The following is a 16,195-nucleotide window of genomic DNA, read 5'->3' as shown; positions in this document are numbered from 1 at the left end:
ATACGGACCTTATGAGGTTGATATGTAGATCAGTCTATTATACGCCGGGGTCATCATTCATAAAGCTCCTGAATCTCAGCCTGAGGAACAATCACTATGGCCGTACTCCCTGACACTGACTAGCTTCAGGGAAGCAGGCTTTTCAGCTCATCTGTGAAAACTGTTGTTTTTAATCTGAATTTGTAGCATTTGGAGAGTGTTGCTAATTAACCCATTCCATGAACAACAGACCAAAACAAAACATCTTTTTGGAATGCATTTTCTGATATTGTGTATCCAGAATGTTTGGACATTGACTTTCCTCTTAAGGTTTTGGTCAATTACTTGTTGCTATTTAAACATAAATTGTGAAGGGCTCATGAAGAGATAAATCCTTTTCTGATCTAATACTATGCACTCTATGAACACAAAAGACCACACACAGTCACTCCGTGCAGAGCTGGAGACATGACTGAACAGTTGATTACACTATTGAGCATAGTTGTAAGGCAGTGGTCTGGGCTGTAATGGAAGCTAATGAATCTCATGTCAGGGATGTACATTTTTGATAAACAGTGTCAACTTCAATGTATTTCATACTGTGGGGGACACAGAGTTATACTTTGAGTTTAGCACGCTGCAAAAGATCTAGCTGCTATCACGTCATCTGAGTCAAAACAGAACCTGTTTCTCGATAAAATGGTTTCAGAAATTGAGTAGAGTCAGTGACCAGGTTGTCCAGTGAACAGACAATTTGTGATATGGGATGCTATTTATGAAATACTGATTGCTTATATCCTTATTTATATAACTGCATGAGGGAATAAAACAAGCAGCATTAAAGGAGGGATTTTGTTTGTTGAAAAGAGGAGTATAGAGGTTGATGACAGTTGATGATTTCTCTGAACCTCTCAAATATTTTGTTAGTTATTTTGCAATGTCTTTGCCTGTGGTGTTTAAAATGTTTAAATGTCCAAATGTTAGCCATTGTAGATGCATATAGTATGCACAAAGGTGTCTGATCTTCTTTTAATGATGTACTTTTCTGAGAGATTCAGATCTAGAACTCATTTGTCCCTTGCCATATCTCGTACCATACCTGCTCCTACCTCTGTCAAAGTCTCCACTCTGTTTGAGCTGCTTGTAAACATGTATCACAGAAAGTATCATCATATATCATCATATATTATCAATTACTATTGATAGCATATTATTATCAATTGTGTATATATTTATATATATATATATATGATGAAAGGGACTGTCAAGAATAACATTGTGTTTTACTGATGTTTGCAATATTTGAACACCTGTTCTGCTGCTGTTTCCTCTGTCTTCCCAGGTGCTGCTGTTTCATGACCAGAGCTATGAAATCCACTATGAGTACACAGTGTCTTTGAACACAACTCAGGACAGGAGCAGTGAGGAGCACAAAGAACCAGACTATCTCTACATCTGGACACACAGCAGCTGGCAGGACTGTACTGTCCAATGTGGAGGAGGTAACAGCCTATCAAACACACATCTCCTCACATGATGTTATGTAAAATGCAACTTCTGCATGGAAATCAAGTTGTCTCAACAGTCAAGTCATGTTAGGTCAGAGGAATGAGGGTTTTTTTTGTCAGTGTCATCTGGTTTCTTTCTCTTTGCACTTCCCCTGTCAAACTTTCTGCCATATGTATTGATGGTTTATTCATCTCTTTGGATGGCAACAATCAAGTACAACCCTGATTCCCCCTCTGACAAAGTTGAGTTGCTGGTTCAATAAAACAAAATGTGATAATCTGCTAATCCTTTTTGACATATACATGACTAAAAGCTTAAATTGATGCTGGCAACATCTTTCAAACAGGTTGGGACAGGTGCAACAAAGGACTGAGAAAGTTATGTGCTGTGTACTGGAACATTCCACATGGTAAACAGGTTCATTGATAACAGGCGATAGTGTCATGACTGGGTATGAAAGGAACATCCTGGAAAGGCTCAGTCATTCAGAAGCAAGGATCGTGCAAGGTTCACGACTTGCTGGTATAATGTTGGTCTATTTTATTCATCTCGATTCATAAAGATCATTGGTTTACTGTTGTTACTTTCAACTTAAAAAGGTTGGGTATTTAGCAACAAAAGCTTCACTGGTGGCTTTTTGCAGATTTGGGATCGGGAAGTTCAGATAATATCTACCAAAAATAAAGAATCTCACAATATGCTCCAGAAGATACAAAAGATTTTTCAACATAAACAATTCAGTTTGTTTGGTTTCTGAAATTTGCCCAAAAGGTACCCACTTCCCATACAATGCAGTGAGTATCTGTGAAAAAGAAAATAAACTCTGTCAGTTACCTCAGGTACTGGTCAGTTTATCGTCTTTGTCAAACACCTGACCATTGCACCGCATTCTGAACACACTGACAATGATATGGAGTTGGTTCCCCCTTTCCAGCTATAAAAGCTTCCACTCTCTTGGGAAGGCTTTTCATGAGAGTATTTCTGTGTGATGTTTTGCCCATTCATGCAGTAGAGCATTTGTGAGGTCAGACACTGATGTTGAACGAAAAGGCCTGCCTTGCAATTTTCTTTCCAGTTCATCCCAAAGGTGTTGGATGGGGTTGAGGTCAGGACTCTGTGTGGGCCAGTTAAGTTCTTCCACAACAAACTCATCCAGCCATGTCTTTATGGAGCTTTGCTTTGTGCACTGGGGCACAGTCATGCTGGAATAGAAAAGGGTCTTCCCCAAACTGCTGCCACAAAGTTGGAAGCATAGCATTGACCAAAATGTCTTGGTATGCTGAAGCATTAAGATCTCCCTTCAATGGAAGTAAGGGACCTTGCCCAAACCCTGAAAAACAGCCTCATACCACACCTGATAATAATAAAGAGGTATGTCCCAGTACTTTTGTCTATATAGTGTAGATTTGATAGTTAAAAGGATGAAAGATCAAAATATGGAAAAGATTGTAGTGGGTAAACTGGTCAGACTGGAGCCGTGTGTAGAGTTGAAGGAGGTTGGATGGCAGGAAGTTTGGACAAAGAGATCCATCAGTGGCTTATCCAAGCCAATGATCAGCAGCATGTTTCTCTCTCTGACTAACACACACATACACACACTCAGAGCACAGGGCGATACTAATTGTCAGGCACCCCACTGCTGATTTCCAGAGCTGCTCATCTGATCCTCTTATTTCTTTGTAATATTGGTATCCAGTGCTCAAAATATTTCAAATTGCTTGTGAGAAGAGCACTTTGAAGTTGCAGTCCACTGCTTTTATCCAGGAGACGAGGTCAGGTGCTTCTGGATTAGCAGTCAGTGAAGCAGCCGGAGGTAAGCCCACCACTGCTCGGTTTATCTCTTTTTAATGGTGGATTAGAGTTTATCTCTTTGCTTGAGATCCCATGTAGATGTTTGGTTTGACATCCAGAGCACACATCATGCTGGGTAACTGATTGGGGGCCTCACTTATGAAAATGTTCTAAGAGTTTTACTTGAACTTAGTTTTAAGATCATCTGACAGGCTGACATTCAATCAATAAAGATGTGTTGAGAATTAAAAACTCATCCATCTGAATACTGTAAAAATCATACAGGAATGTAGTGGAATCTAAGTTTTATTTATTTCAAGTTAACTAGAAACTAACTTCAGAACTCACTAACAATCAACTCATTAAAAGTTTGAAGAAACGCAACCAGCATACTATTTTTGCAGGCTTGCTAGCATGCATTGTTTGAGAATTAAAGCTCTCCTGAGACTCTGTTTTTGTAGTTTGAGAAAATTTTATATGACATATTACAGTTTGCTGTTTGTTTTGAATACATGTTAAATGCTTGCTCGCTTTCACAGTGATGAAGATTGGCATTGAAGTCACTGTCAGTTCCCTAGGAGCAGTTTCACATGTTGTCTTTGTACCAGTATTGGAACAGAATAGCTCCGTTTCAAACAACTACTCTTTGTTTGAAATAACAAATTGGCTCCTCAAACTGACAAAACATAAAAGAAAATAACTGTGTGTAATGTTCATCATTGTGATTGAACAGTTGTTGAGTCAACTTAATATCTTAAGATTTTTGCACATTATGTTTCTCAACATACGTTAGCTTAAACAGTCCAAAATTATTTACAGTGCACTACAATAGACAGAGGAACCAAACTGTTTCTCCTGGTCCCCGTTGCAAAACAACCGGGACAGCCGATGCAATACTCAGTGGGGATGAAGCAAACATTTATACTATGTGAGGAGCAAGGTACGAACTAAAGTTGAGACATGGGTGCATGTTTGCTTGTTTTGCTGAACTCAGGGTGCAGCAGGGTGTGTGATAGCCTGAGAGAAGAAGCTGCGCTTAGTCAAGAGGCTCTTACCTGGATGCTCCACTTTCTTTTGTCTGAGTCTGTTGTGGACCTGGAGGGGAGAGACTACCCTCCACTATCCTGTTCCTATAGGCTATAGATATGGGTATGCTCAGATTCACATTAAGTGATGGGAGACATTTTAACATTTGACTGAAAAATACTGAATTTTGCCTTTTTAGTATCAAAATTTAAAGAACATGCTGTGAAACGTCGACTTCGAAAAGCCTCATGGCTGTCTCCTCATGTGTGTTTTTGCTTTGCTGTTCTCACTTATATTAAAATGAAGTTGTTCTCATGGTTCAGTTTGGCAGAATCCTAACAAAACAGCCATAATGAGATAGCCAAGCCTCTTTCTATAACACTGTGAATCCCAGTCATTTGTGCTCTGATTACTTTTACAAGAAAAGAGACACTTGCATTGCCCTCCTGAAGCTTTAAAGACCTACACCGCCCCCCCCTCCTCTGTCAGTCAGTACCAGTGAACTAGATGAGAATCTCAGCCTAAAGTACAGACAGTGACACAATGAAATTCAGCTATTTACAGGTGCTGTATGAACTCAAATGGTCAACAACCTTATTCTCTCTACTCTTTTCTGGACATGTTCCGAAACTGATCAGAACATGTGGAGCACTGACCTGTGTGTGTGTGTGTGTGTGTGTGTGTGTGTGTGTGTGTGTGTGTGTGTGTGTGTGTGTGTAGGGGAGAGGAGGACAGTGGTGTCCTGTATGAGGATAGCCAATAAAACCATGGAGGTGGTCAACGATAGCTACTGTCAGCCTGAGAACCGACCACACCCCCAAGTACGACTCTGCAACACTCACCCCTGCCAGTACAGGTGAGACAGACAAGTGCACACACACACACACACATTTTTTATTGCATTTTTTTCAGCCAAAATGGTGTTTTCCAATACAGTCTACAACAGTGTATAAATCTTAAGACGCCTTTAATGTAGGATGTCCAGTGAAGATCCAGGGCTGAGTAGGGTAGTGGAGAAATAAATAATAATAATAACGTTGTCAGGAAGGTTGACCGAATACTCAGTTGTGCCCCCCATTCAGACCCAAAGCAAATGGACTGTACATTATGAACTGTCTGTAAACAATTGGTGTTTTTCTCAGGTGGGTGACAGGAGAGTGGGGCTCATGCTCCGTCACATGCGGTAAAGGTCTTCAGCAGAGGGAGGTGGTTTGTGTTTACCACCTGCAGAATGGCTCTCTGATCCACACCCGGGACCTGTACTGCCAAGGACCAAAACCTCCCACTCTGCAAGGCTGTGAGGGTCGCCTCTGCCTCACTGTATGGGAGGCTTCAGAGTGGTCCAAGGTACGTCAAACACACACTATGTTGAAGTCATGTGAAAACCATCACTGGATTTCATCTGGTTTCCCATTAATCTTAGAAGTGAAGAGCATTTCAGTTCTTGGCAGCACTTAAGACGGAGTTCACATTGCCACCATTAAAAAATGTTTTCCTATAGGATTAGATCAATGACCTGTGTCTTTGTGTAATGGTGACAGGAAATGAGGACCCAAGTGCAGGAACAGACTGGAGATGAGAAAGAATCTCTTCAAAGGTTTTTTTAGGTCGATAACAGACAGTAAACTGAAGACAAGTCATGACAAAACCACTGGCAGGAGGTAAAGTCATGACAATCAAGCAGAGACTGAAGGAGAGAAGGTCAGATTTGTTTTCATTGGGCAGTTCAGCTGCAGAGACTAAGCTTTCAGTCAGGGAGGAAGGTAGGTCCCTCTGGTGGTTTAGGAAGGTAGCACAAGGGTTAGTATCTATGGAAACCCTGAGAGACAAGTGAGAATAAGAGAAAAAAATCAGTGCATCCATTTTTTTTCCTGTGCATATTACCTAAGAACAAGTGAAAGAAAAGGTTTTGCAAGGATAATCTTTCCTTTTTTGTCAAGATCTAAAAGTTATCATGCAATACTCAATTTTTTAATTTGAAATGATCAGAAAAGCCTGCAAAAAGTTCATTTTTGAATTTGCAGCCATTTTCTAATAATTTCCTTGCCAATTCCTTCATATGACATACTCCTTCAACATGGATGCTGTGAGTATTCTTTACTCCTGAAAAGAAACTGCAGGTGTTGGCAACACGGAGTGCAATTAAGTCGAAATATGTGAAATATGTCAGGCAATTAATTTTTTTTAATAACTCAGTTATTAACCCTCAGCTGTGTGCACAATTACACAAGTACACATTTTTGACTCAGTTAGTTTTCAGTCTTATTTTTCCTTCCCTTCCTGCAGTGTTCATCTGACTGTGGTCAAGGTGTTCGAGAACGAACAGTGACGTGTACAAACCCTCAGGGTCTGTGTGATCCTCTGTCCCAGCCTACTCTACAGGAGCCCTGTGAGGACCACTCCAAGTGTTACGAGTGGAAGACCGGAGACTGGTCCAAGGTATGACAGTCTCAGTCCACAGTCTTCAAAGCTCATGGTTCATGTATGGTTACAGTTGTGCCACTGGATAGAGGAGGAGGACTAGTGTTAGTCTGACAGTATAGCTCAGGACACTTTAGCTCCCTCCCCATTTCACATCTTCTCCTTTCCTGGGCTGAACCTGCAGTGTCATGTCCAGTGGTGGTCCCACCGTGGTCACTGCAGCGCTACTGAACATGGTTCTGTTGCCCACTCAGTCAGCCAGTGAATAAAAAGGGCATCTGTTTTTACCAAATGGGACTGAGTGTGAAATACACTGAGTGAGATGATTTATAGTATTGAACACCCAAGCACATTTTTCCAGCCTATCAGTAGATTCACACATAAGTCCCAGGAACAGTTCTCTGGCCTTCAGGGCTTCACTGCTTCTATTTATGCTTCTCCTCTCTGCACCAGTTGTTTGTGTCCATGGGGAAACAGCTAAACTCATTTAAGAGTATAATGATGCTTGGCAAATGAGTTGTCGTGTGACAACCCGTGAGCTCCATAACACTGCTGGCATCACAGTATTATTAAACTTTAATGACATTTCATGTCTGCTGCAGCAGCCTCAATAAACAGCACAGCCATAGGTCTGGATCTCTTCTGTTGCTGATTCAGTGCATGCATGCAGTGTCGTTTCAGTTCATCAATTTGCTCACAGAAATAATTGGAATAAAACCATCCTGGCTGATGGTGGCTATTACTAAATCCTGTCTGGTAATTAGGGTTGAAAGTCTTAATTGTGCAAAATTACAAGTGAGTCAAGCTATGGCTATGTATGTATCTTGTTGAGTCAAATAGCTATTTAATTTGTGTCATTCTGGATGGATGTGTGTACCAGTGTTTAAATTTGGTTGCTACACTTAAGCCAAACAAACAAGTTCACATTACTAAGTAAGCCTGTCATTAGCATATAAATCGGTATTTATATGGTAGTGACACATCTCTTTATTTCACAGCATACCACAGTTTTTAAAGCTAGAGTCTATGCTGACTTCACCATGCTGGTGCATTGGTAGCAATGTGTTTTACATTAACTAGCGAAGACTAGCTTCCCAGAGGTTAGGGATGGCTCAGCTACACTGCTTAAATGTCCCAGGATGCTGCATTTAGACCATAGTAACATTTTCCCATTCTTCTTAAATATGCTTATTCGCTTTCCTTCTGAGAGAAATATGATAATTGATATCGGTGTTAATGTGTTAAATACAAACATGAGGTCTGGACATGCTAAGCCTAGCTTAGCATTACGATTGGAAGCAGGGTAAAACAGTTAGCTTGGGTCTGTCCAAAGTTTGAAAATACACCTACTAACAACTCCTTAGATCACAATGTAACATTTAGCATTTCAACTTTTCATAAAAATTAGAAAAAATTGTAGTCATAGGGCATATTTTAGGAAAATACAAAGTTGAAAATTGACCCCTGCAATTGGCTGTTTCAGTGCTCGTCATCCTGTGGGAAGGGCCTGCAGTCACGAGTGGTACAGTGTATGCACAAAGTGACTGGTCGTCATGGTAACGACTGCCCAGTGACATTGAGACCACCGACCTACCGACCCTGCCACCATGGTACCTGCAATGAGAAAATCAATGTGAACACCATCACCTCCCCCAGGCTAGGTGAGACACTTGTCACATCTCTGTTCTGAAAAGATTTAAGATGGCCTGTTCATCAACGAAACAACAGATGGAATGAATACAGTCGAATAATGGCCAACTTGTCATATTACCAAGATAAGAAATGATCATATTCATATTCAGTTCCAGCTCTCGTGAGGTTTTTAAGACATGCCTTGAATTCTAAAAACACTGCTGTTACACCATAGTTTACATTTTATCTTTCCTATGTTTAAAACAATGGGCCTTATGAAAGAACAATTTTTACCAATAGACTGATCCTAAGTGACATATACAAGGATGTTAAAAGAACTTAAGCTGTGATATTTATTTGGCAGAATAAATGCATTTTGAAATTTTCTCTCAGGCATGAACAAAATTTACAAGTGGAAAATAATGCCTTAATCTGAACGCATCAATCAGAAAACAGCTTAAAAAGATAAAATATAAAACTTAATGCAAGTGTAAGTGAAAAGGACTACAAATAAACTGTTAAGTAAAAAAGCAATCATGCTAACTGAACAAATGCATTTAAATTTGTATTGAAAACAATTTCATCCCCTGCGTGGTGTATCCCATGACACAATCAGGGATGTTACTGATTTCATTAAAGCAGGGGGGAATTTGGTTACATTTTTCTAGGACCTTCATGGTGAGTATGGTCAGGAAGAAACAAATGCTGCGTTTTCACGACATGCTACGGCTTTGGTTTTGCTAAGCTAAGTTGCTATCTACTCTACTCTATTCTGATATGTACAGTATATAGCTGTATATTGTACAGTGTTTATTTCGAAACTGTTATGATGATTTATAAATTCTTTATATTTTTGAAACTGTTTTGCCTGCTGTGGGATCAATAAAGTTCATCTTATCTCATCTGCCCTATACCAGTGGCTATAGTTTCCTAGTCCACAAAACATTTCTGGGTCTTCTCAGCAGCTGTGGTTCTGGAATTAAGAGTGTGTTGTTCACTAATCTGAAGCTTGGTAGTTTAAGAATGCCGAAAAGCTGCTTTGCTGTGATGGTCCGGAAATGTTTTGCGGACTAAGAAATTTCATTTGACTTTCTACTGGGAAGGAGCTTGAGTAGATAATGACTATATATTCATTTTTGGGTTCCTTTAAGTTTCAAGAACTTGTTCTAACTTCTCTTGTGAATTTTGGACTTGCTGACTCTCTGCTCTCTCACCTCCAGCTGCTCTGACCTACAAATGCATGGGAGACCAGTGGACGGTGTACTGTCGTGTGATCCGAGAGAAGAACCTCTGTCAGGACATGAGGTGGTACCAGCGTTGTTGTGAAACCTGTAGGGACTTTTATGCCAAGAAAATACTGCACAAGAGCTAATGACCAAATGCACCTGCTTTTCCTCCAAATAGCGCTCCCTTTTGTAAATGTTTTTTTTTTTAGTATTGTTAAATGTTACAGGAAACAATTTCTATTATTGATGGAACTTTTTGTATTTAAATAAGAAAATGACAAGATAAGTGTACAACTGAAATGGACTTATAAGCTTCTGGCTTTAACGAAGACTTGAAAATGTCCAATATTTCTTTTGCTGTACACCAAAAAAAAAACAAAGAAAAGAAATTGGGGGGAGCCTTTAAGACGCCGTACTTAGCGGCTTTATTGCACAGAATGACATAAAAATAAGTGCTTGATTTTGAAGTAGACTTTTGGCAGGTCTATCAGACAACATGGGATTACGAATTAGCCAGAGTTTTCCCCCTCTCCTCTCTTCCTTAATTATGCTCACGTTTGTATCCTTTACTCTGTTGTATTATAACTGTTGCAATTTCAAATAACTAGTAAATAAGTAAAATTATGATAGTTAAGTATTAATTAAGTATATTGTAATAATGTGTAAGTATTGATCAGGAGCCATGGTAAAATACTGTAAAATTACAGTGAATTGACCAAGCTAATGATAGGAGACCCACTGATCCACAGGTCTGAGGGCCGTGGATAGCTCATGTAGCAGAACATGGGGGAAACATAAACACACACTCCAAGGGTACATGGTTGTTTTGTTTCCTTTCAGATGCAGTCTGTTGATGGATTTCAAGTTTTCTTGCCAACAATATTACTCTTTTTATGCTAGGATTTATTTATATTCACTTTCATCAACTGTGCACCTCAGTGCAAAGTTTTGTTTTGCAGTTCAGTATGAGAAGTGAGAAGCTTTCATTACTGTTTCAGTACTCATCACCCTAAAACTTGCTTAATCGCACAAGCCATAATGATCCTGCACAGCAACAGCAACCACGACAACCCAGCTTTATTTGAACCTTCAGACATGGGCTCTTAACTCATAGCCAGTGCACACACGCTACATTGCATATAAACAAACCAAATCTAAACCTTTTGCAACTCTTGGCTTTTTTCACCACACAGTTAATTTGTCCACACTTGCCCCATAATTTCTGAAGAAAACCCATTATCAAGTTTTATCATCTACAGAGCCTTCTTTCACTCCCCTTCCTCGCCATAAAACACTGCTCACTCACTGGCTGCTTTTGTCAGCTGTGGTCTACATTGTTCTCCAGATTACGCCTGCATTGTTACAGTTTTGGCACATATATCAGGGGACACAGACAGTCACTTAGAAGTTGGCCGATTTACCAGCAGTTTGGTTAATTAATCAATGCTGATAGGAGATTTTACAAGCTCCTCCAGTTGCAGGGACGAACATCACAGCTTTGCATGAACGCTACATTCACAAAGTCAAGGCCTTATGAGCAGAAGGCTGTTGGTTAGTGTATGATTTATACTGTTTACTGCTGCTCTGCTGGAAAACATGTTGTCTCTGCTAGTGTAATGCTGGTTACTAGTACCACTGACTATAAACTTGATCGTTACAATGATCACATGTAAAACTGGCAGAGGCATGACTCTTAGAAGTGCACTGAACATTCCAAAAGGGCATATGCAAATTTAACAATCTTAAGCTTTGTTGGTAGGCAGGTCCACTGTCAGGTTGTAGTATCCAGTAATGTACAGGATCTACAGCTTTACCATGTGACCCTCCCATGGAGATGGAGAAGTTCACATTCAAGCAGTGTGACAGTCCCAGTTACTACGTTATGTCATCTTGTTATCCGTTCACTCCGGTCCACTTTACTGCCTGCTTCAACAGTAGCACAACTGAATAATCTGTGACACATCCTTTCTCTGAAATGTAAGTAGGCTTTAGTTATTCCATTGACAGTTTAGGTGACAAACTATCAGCCTATTAAATCCACTATCTGACAACCTCTACTCATTAATTCAAAGTCACAACATACACTGTAAATGCATTTTCTTGTCTCTATGCAGATGTCTATTACTACCATACTATAGCATGCTTCTCCAAACATTGACCAGACCACATCTGGAGGTGGTCATGTGTTGTGGTCAGATACATCAAAGTGTAACCACATTCTTTAAGAGCAACTGAGCAGTAACTGACCTCCTGTTATTTAACTCATCTTCTTCTTAGGTGCCAAACATTTAGATGTACATCAAATTAAAAATGGCTAATTAAATACCTGTACAGCTCAGCAGCAGAAATTTGTTTGATGCACCAGCAATATTATTATGCACTATCACAGGAGTGTTTACGCATAAGGCATAGGCTAGAACTAGCAATGGTAACAGATGCATCAGAGACACTGCTGTTCAGCTTGGTAGCAAGGCCAGCTAAATCTGCCTCTTCCTGCTGCCTCGGCTGCCTGTCATAAAGCTACAGATGAGCTCTACCTCTGCAAAGGAAAAACAAGCACAGCTCATACAGCAGCACACATCAGGAGACTCTTGAGTGACTGCTACAGAACTCAATATGAGGATCACATGGCCAATATCGGTAGATGAGCTAGCACTATTGGTACCAAGCTTCTCTGCTGGCTCTGTAGCAGTCACTTGAGACTAACTTGTATCACTTCCCTTGACTTGAGGCAAGGGAAGTTTGTTGTTTTCTGACAAACATATGCATATTGAGATCTGATCACAACACAGAATTGATATAATGAGAAACATTTTTTTCAAAACTAGGAATAAATACAGAAGCCCATAACTTCACTAACTTGTCACTTGTTAGTACCAGTTAGAAAAGGGGGTGACAGAGTTAGGGCTTCGTCCTTCACTGCTTCAAATGTGCAGTTTGTAACATTAGTAATTTGTAAGATAGTTAAAACATTCAAAAAAATGAACTAATATCATTAGTTCTAACGATGTGGATATGAAGAAACAGTGTTAATGTCATGTCAGAGACATCTAGATGTATTGTGTTGCTGAGACATCTGCTGAAATCAGCATGCTAACCACCTATGCCCAGCACGCCATATCTGGCAATAACACTATGTACCCCCTAGAGGTGATAGTTCGCTAGCCCCTGTAGTTTCACCTGGGAGATCTTTGTGAGTGGCGAGTTTTCTGAGTTCACAAGCTCTCTTAGCATTTCCTCACTAAATAGTAAAACACAACTGTACGCATTCTGAATACAAGTTACTCTCTTTTACCAAACTAAGACGAGCTTAATTGCCTTGTCAACTCATTTAAGACACGCTTCATTCAAACGAATGAAAACGAATAAACCTCACCAAAAGCATCCTGGTTTGTCTTTCCGCAATCACATATGGTTTGGTCAAAATAAATTTTAAATTCACAGAGGAAGATGTGAAAATGCTCTCTCTCTGCACGTTCTGACATTTCCACTTCTCTCATGTCCCCACCTGACTGTGATTTTGTCCCTGGAGTCATAGTCCTCATCAGGGTCTTCATCAGGTGTAACTGTGTACCCTGTCCTGTGGTGTCAAACTGGTGTTCACCGGTGTTGGAGGCTGTGTCCAGTTCTGTCCAGTCATGTTCACTGGGAAACTGCTGGTCCCAGTTGAGCTACTAGCTCCATGGCTAACTTAGCTAATGGTACCTGTAACTACAGCCAAAGAGTAGTTATCTTTACAGCCAAAGATAACTACAGCAAAGTGTATAATAAGTGGTTAATTGATGATACACTATATAGACAAAAGTATCAAGTCACATTTCACTCCCTTACTTCCAGTAAAGGGAATTCTTAATGCTTCAGCATACCAAGACATTTTGGACAATGCTGTGCCTGCAACTTTGTGGCAACACTTTGGGGAAGGTTTTTCTCTATTCTAGCATGACTGTGTCCCAGTGCACAAAGTCCATAAAGACATGGCTGGATGAGTTTGGTGTGGAAGAACTTGACTGGCCCACACAGAGTCCTGACCTCAACCCCTTCACCCCTTCACCCCAAACACCTTTGGGATGAACTAGAACAGGGATTGTGAGCCAGGCCTTTTGATCCAACATCAGTGTCTGACCCTCACTATTGCTCTACTGCATAAATGGGTAAAAGTTCCCACAAAAACACTCCAAAATCTTGTGGAAAGCCTTCCCAAAACAGTGGAAGCTGTTATACCTGCAAAGCTGTCTATGTATTTAGAATGTGATGTCATTTAAGTCCCTGTTGGTATAAATTTCCCAATACTTTTGTCTATATAGTGTAGTTTTCTAATGAATAACAAGCATAGCAACTTCTGATCATCCCATATCAACTTCTGAGTACATTTTTTTCAATTTAGTTGTTTGAACAGAGTGAAATAATGGTGTACTCACTCATCTATAGTTTAAGGTCCAGTGTGCAGGATTTAGTGGAGTGGTGAGTGGGACAGCTGCCACACTGTCTGTGTATTTTGAATACAATGTCATTAATGTCTCTTTTGGTCAAGCTGCCTCTTTAAATCCTTTTTACAAGCTTGTTTCCACTGCCAAGACAAATTGACCGTAAAAGTCAGGAGGTAAACCAATAATCAGTATCTTTAAATGGTCAAGCAATGGATACTTAATATCAGCACTAAATATCTGTTATCAGCAGCAGCTGTTCATATCATCATCAACCTGTCAACCCTTTTCACATGCTTTACACATACTCACATGCATGTGTGTGTGTGAATGTCCTCAATCTTTTCCAAGGGTTGAATGGTGCTATCTTGTGACTTGTTTCACTATTGTGGAATTCATTTATATGTCAGTGATGATCCTGTCATTGTTAACATTTATTTGTTTTTGTATGTTGTAGGATTATTTAATAACATGCCTTCAATTGATGAGTCTTGTGTATGCTTAATTTTCACGTACTGTACTTTTTTTTAGTTGCACATACAGTATGTTTGGTACATAAACTGCCACTAAATGTATTTTATGGTGCTGATTTGGAACTGAGTAAATAATTTGTTCATACAGGGATTTAACCATTTGTATGTTGTTTTGTGTAGACACACTATATTTGTATTGTCATCCACTTTGTGTTAGGTATTCATCAGACCATTCTGAGTAACAACCTGAATGATTGGATCAAATTTTTTCTTCAAGTCTACTGTAAAGTGATTCTCTTTTATTTTGTTGCATAATAAATAATGTGATTTTACATGGAGAAACAAACCTGTATGACCCACTATTATGTTGTGTGGATTTACCATTAAACCAGAATGCAGACTGCTCTCTTCCTGTCCTCATAGCACTCCATTGCCATACACTGTAGTATAAACAATGAATATATACCTACTAAAATAGACAAAAATGTAATCACAGAGATGAAAACATTTTCAAGTGAGGAACCTTTTCAACTACCTTTAAAATCTGAAGCAGTGTATGTTTTATATGCAGAAATTTCCCAGGAAAATGAGGATTGACTGGCCATCCATTCGGGCTCACAGTTTGGTCTCCATTATAGACTAAATGAATGAAACGCTGGCATTTCACATGATCAGGAACACAGGGTGAGTTTGTGGCTGTGTTTGAAATTCAGTGCTAACATACTATTACCCAACAGCTAAGTATACAGTTACCAGCAGACTGTTGACACTGCGGTATACTCAAACAGTATGTCATTAAGATCCTCAAGATGCAGTGTGTAAGATACAAGTCAGTTTTAATATATACTGCATCCCCCTTCGATATATAAACATATCGCTGATATAATTGCAAATTTCCCTTATTATTACTTGCAGTATTTGCAAAAATACTACATCTGAGGATTTCTCATATAGTCAGTTTTACATCATAGTTATAAATAGTGTGTTAATTGATTTCGAACACAGCTAATGGCTGTTAATGGAAACGCCACTTGATCTTCCTCCTCTACATTTCTGACAGAGCTCAAGGATTTTTCTTCCCCCAGTGGTCAAAACTAGTGTCATTTCAAATGGAATTTGGTGACTATTGCAACATGCTATTCCCACCAGTATGGTGTAATCTTAAGGATTATTATTAGTTGTTTTTGTGTTCCTGGAAGGCAAATAAAATTCTATACTTTTATTTCTAGTGGTTCTGAAGTGAACTGTTCAGACCACATTGCTTGCTGTTCCTAGCATAGTGATGAACCATTTTGATGTTTTTAAATTTGCATTTTCACAAGGGTAGCACTCTGTTTCTCAGCTATTAGGGTGAGGTAAGGAATACCATCAGCAAAAATTCAAAATACATCTGTATCAGAAAGCCATGGTCATACCCGACCAGTTATTGCACAATGTCATGATGCTCTGAATAATAAATTCAAGATGCTGTGTTTGTTGTAACCAGACTCCCTGGAATGATGAATGGCCATCTGGCTGGCCAGCCTGGATGCCAACACCAACACTTCATCTCTGGTGTGAAAAGATGGAGGTAAAGGTCACCCTGCCTCTATTTCTCCCCTTTATGCTTTCCGAGAGGCAGAGGTGAATTAGGCTGATAAAAAACCAAAAACAGCCACACGGTGAAGTGATTTCCACTTTGACCTCTCTTTTCTTTAAGACCCACTGGACAGCA

At 39.7% G+C, this 16,195-nt stretch overlaps 1 protein-coding gene and 1 long non-coding RNA gene across 4 annotated transcripts in view; one reads left to right on the top strand and one right to left on the bottom strand.

The window, feature by feature from the left end:
* Window positions 1-10,225, top strand: part of adamts17 (ADAM metallopeptidase with thrombospondin type 1 motif, 17) — a 95,676-nt gene extending 85,451 nt beyond the window's left edge. For 2 of the 3 annotated variants that reach the window (XM_046390026.1, XM_046389949.1), the window contains 6 exons: window positions 1,322-1,481; window positions 5,026-5,161; window positions 5,448-5,652; window positions 6,592-6,744; window positions 8,210-8,387; window positions 9,579-10,225. In XM_046390026.1, coding sequence (XP_046245982.1) covers window positions 1,322-1,481; window positions 5,026-5,161; window positions 5,448-5,652; window positions 6,592-6,744; window positions 8,210-8,387; window positions 9,579-9,730 — 984 coding nt within the window. In that variant the 3' untranslated portion in view covers window positions 9,731-10,225. Of the gene's footprint in view, window positions 1-1,321; window positions 1,482-5,025; window positions 5,162-5,447; window positions 5,653-5,846; window positions 6,557-6,591; window positions 6,745-8,209; window positions 8,388-9,578 lie in introns of those variants that run through there. The other variant, XM_046390115.1, reaches the window with a different exon arrangement.
* On the bottom strand, window positions 5,987-8,324 carry LOC124059880. Its single transcript, XR_006843466.1, has 3 exons — window positions 8,189-8,324; window positions 6,646-6,807; window positions 5,987-6,124 (listed from the first exon to the last, which is right to left on the bottom strand). It is a non-coding gene; the product is annotated as an uncharacterized LOC124059880 (long non-coding RNA).
* Window positions 10,226-16,195: the final 5,970 nt, after the last annotated feature.

The sequence above is a fragment of the Scatophagus argus genome, chromosome 1 (genome assembly GCF_020382885.2).
Source record: "Scatophagus argus isolate fScaArg1 chromosome 1, fScaArg1.pri, whole genome shotgun sequence".
In the NCBI taxonomy this organism is placed as follows: Eukaryota; Metazoa; Chordata; class Actinopteri; family Scatophagidae; genus Scatophagus; species Scatophagus argus.
This window is presented reverse-complemented; position numbering and strand designations above follow the sequence as displayed.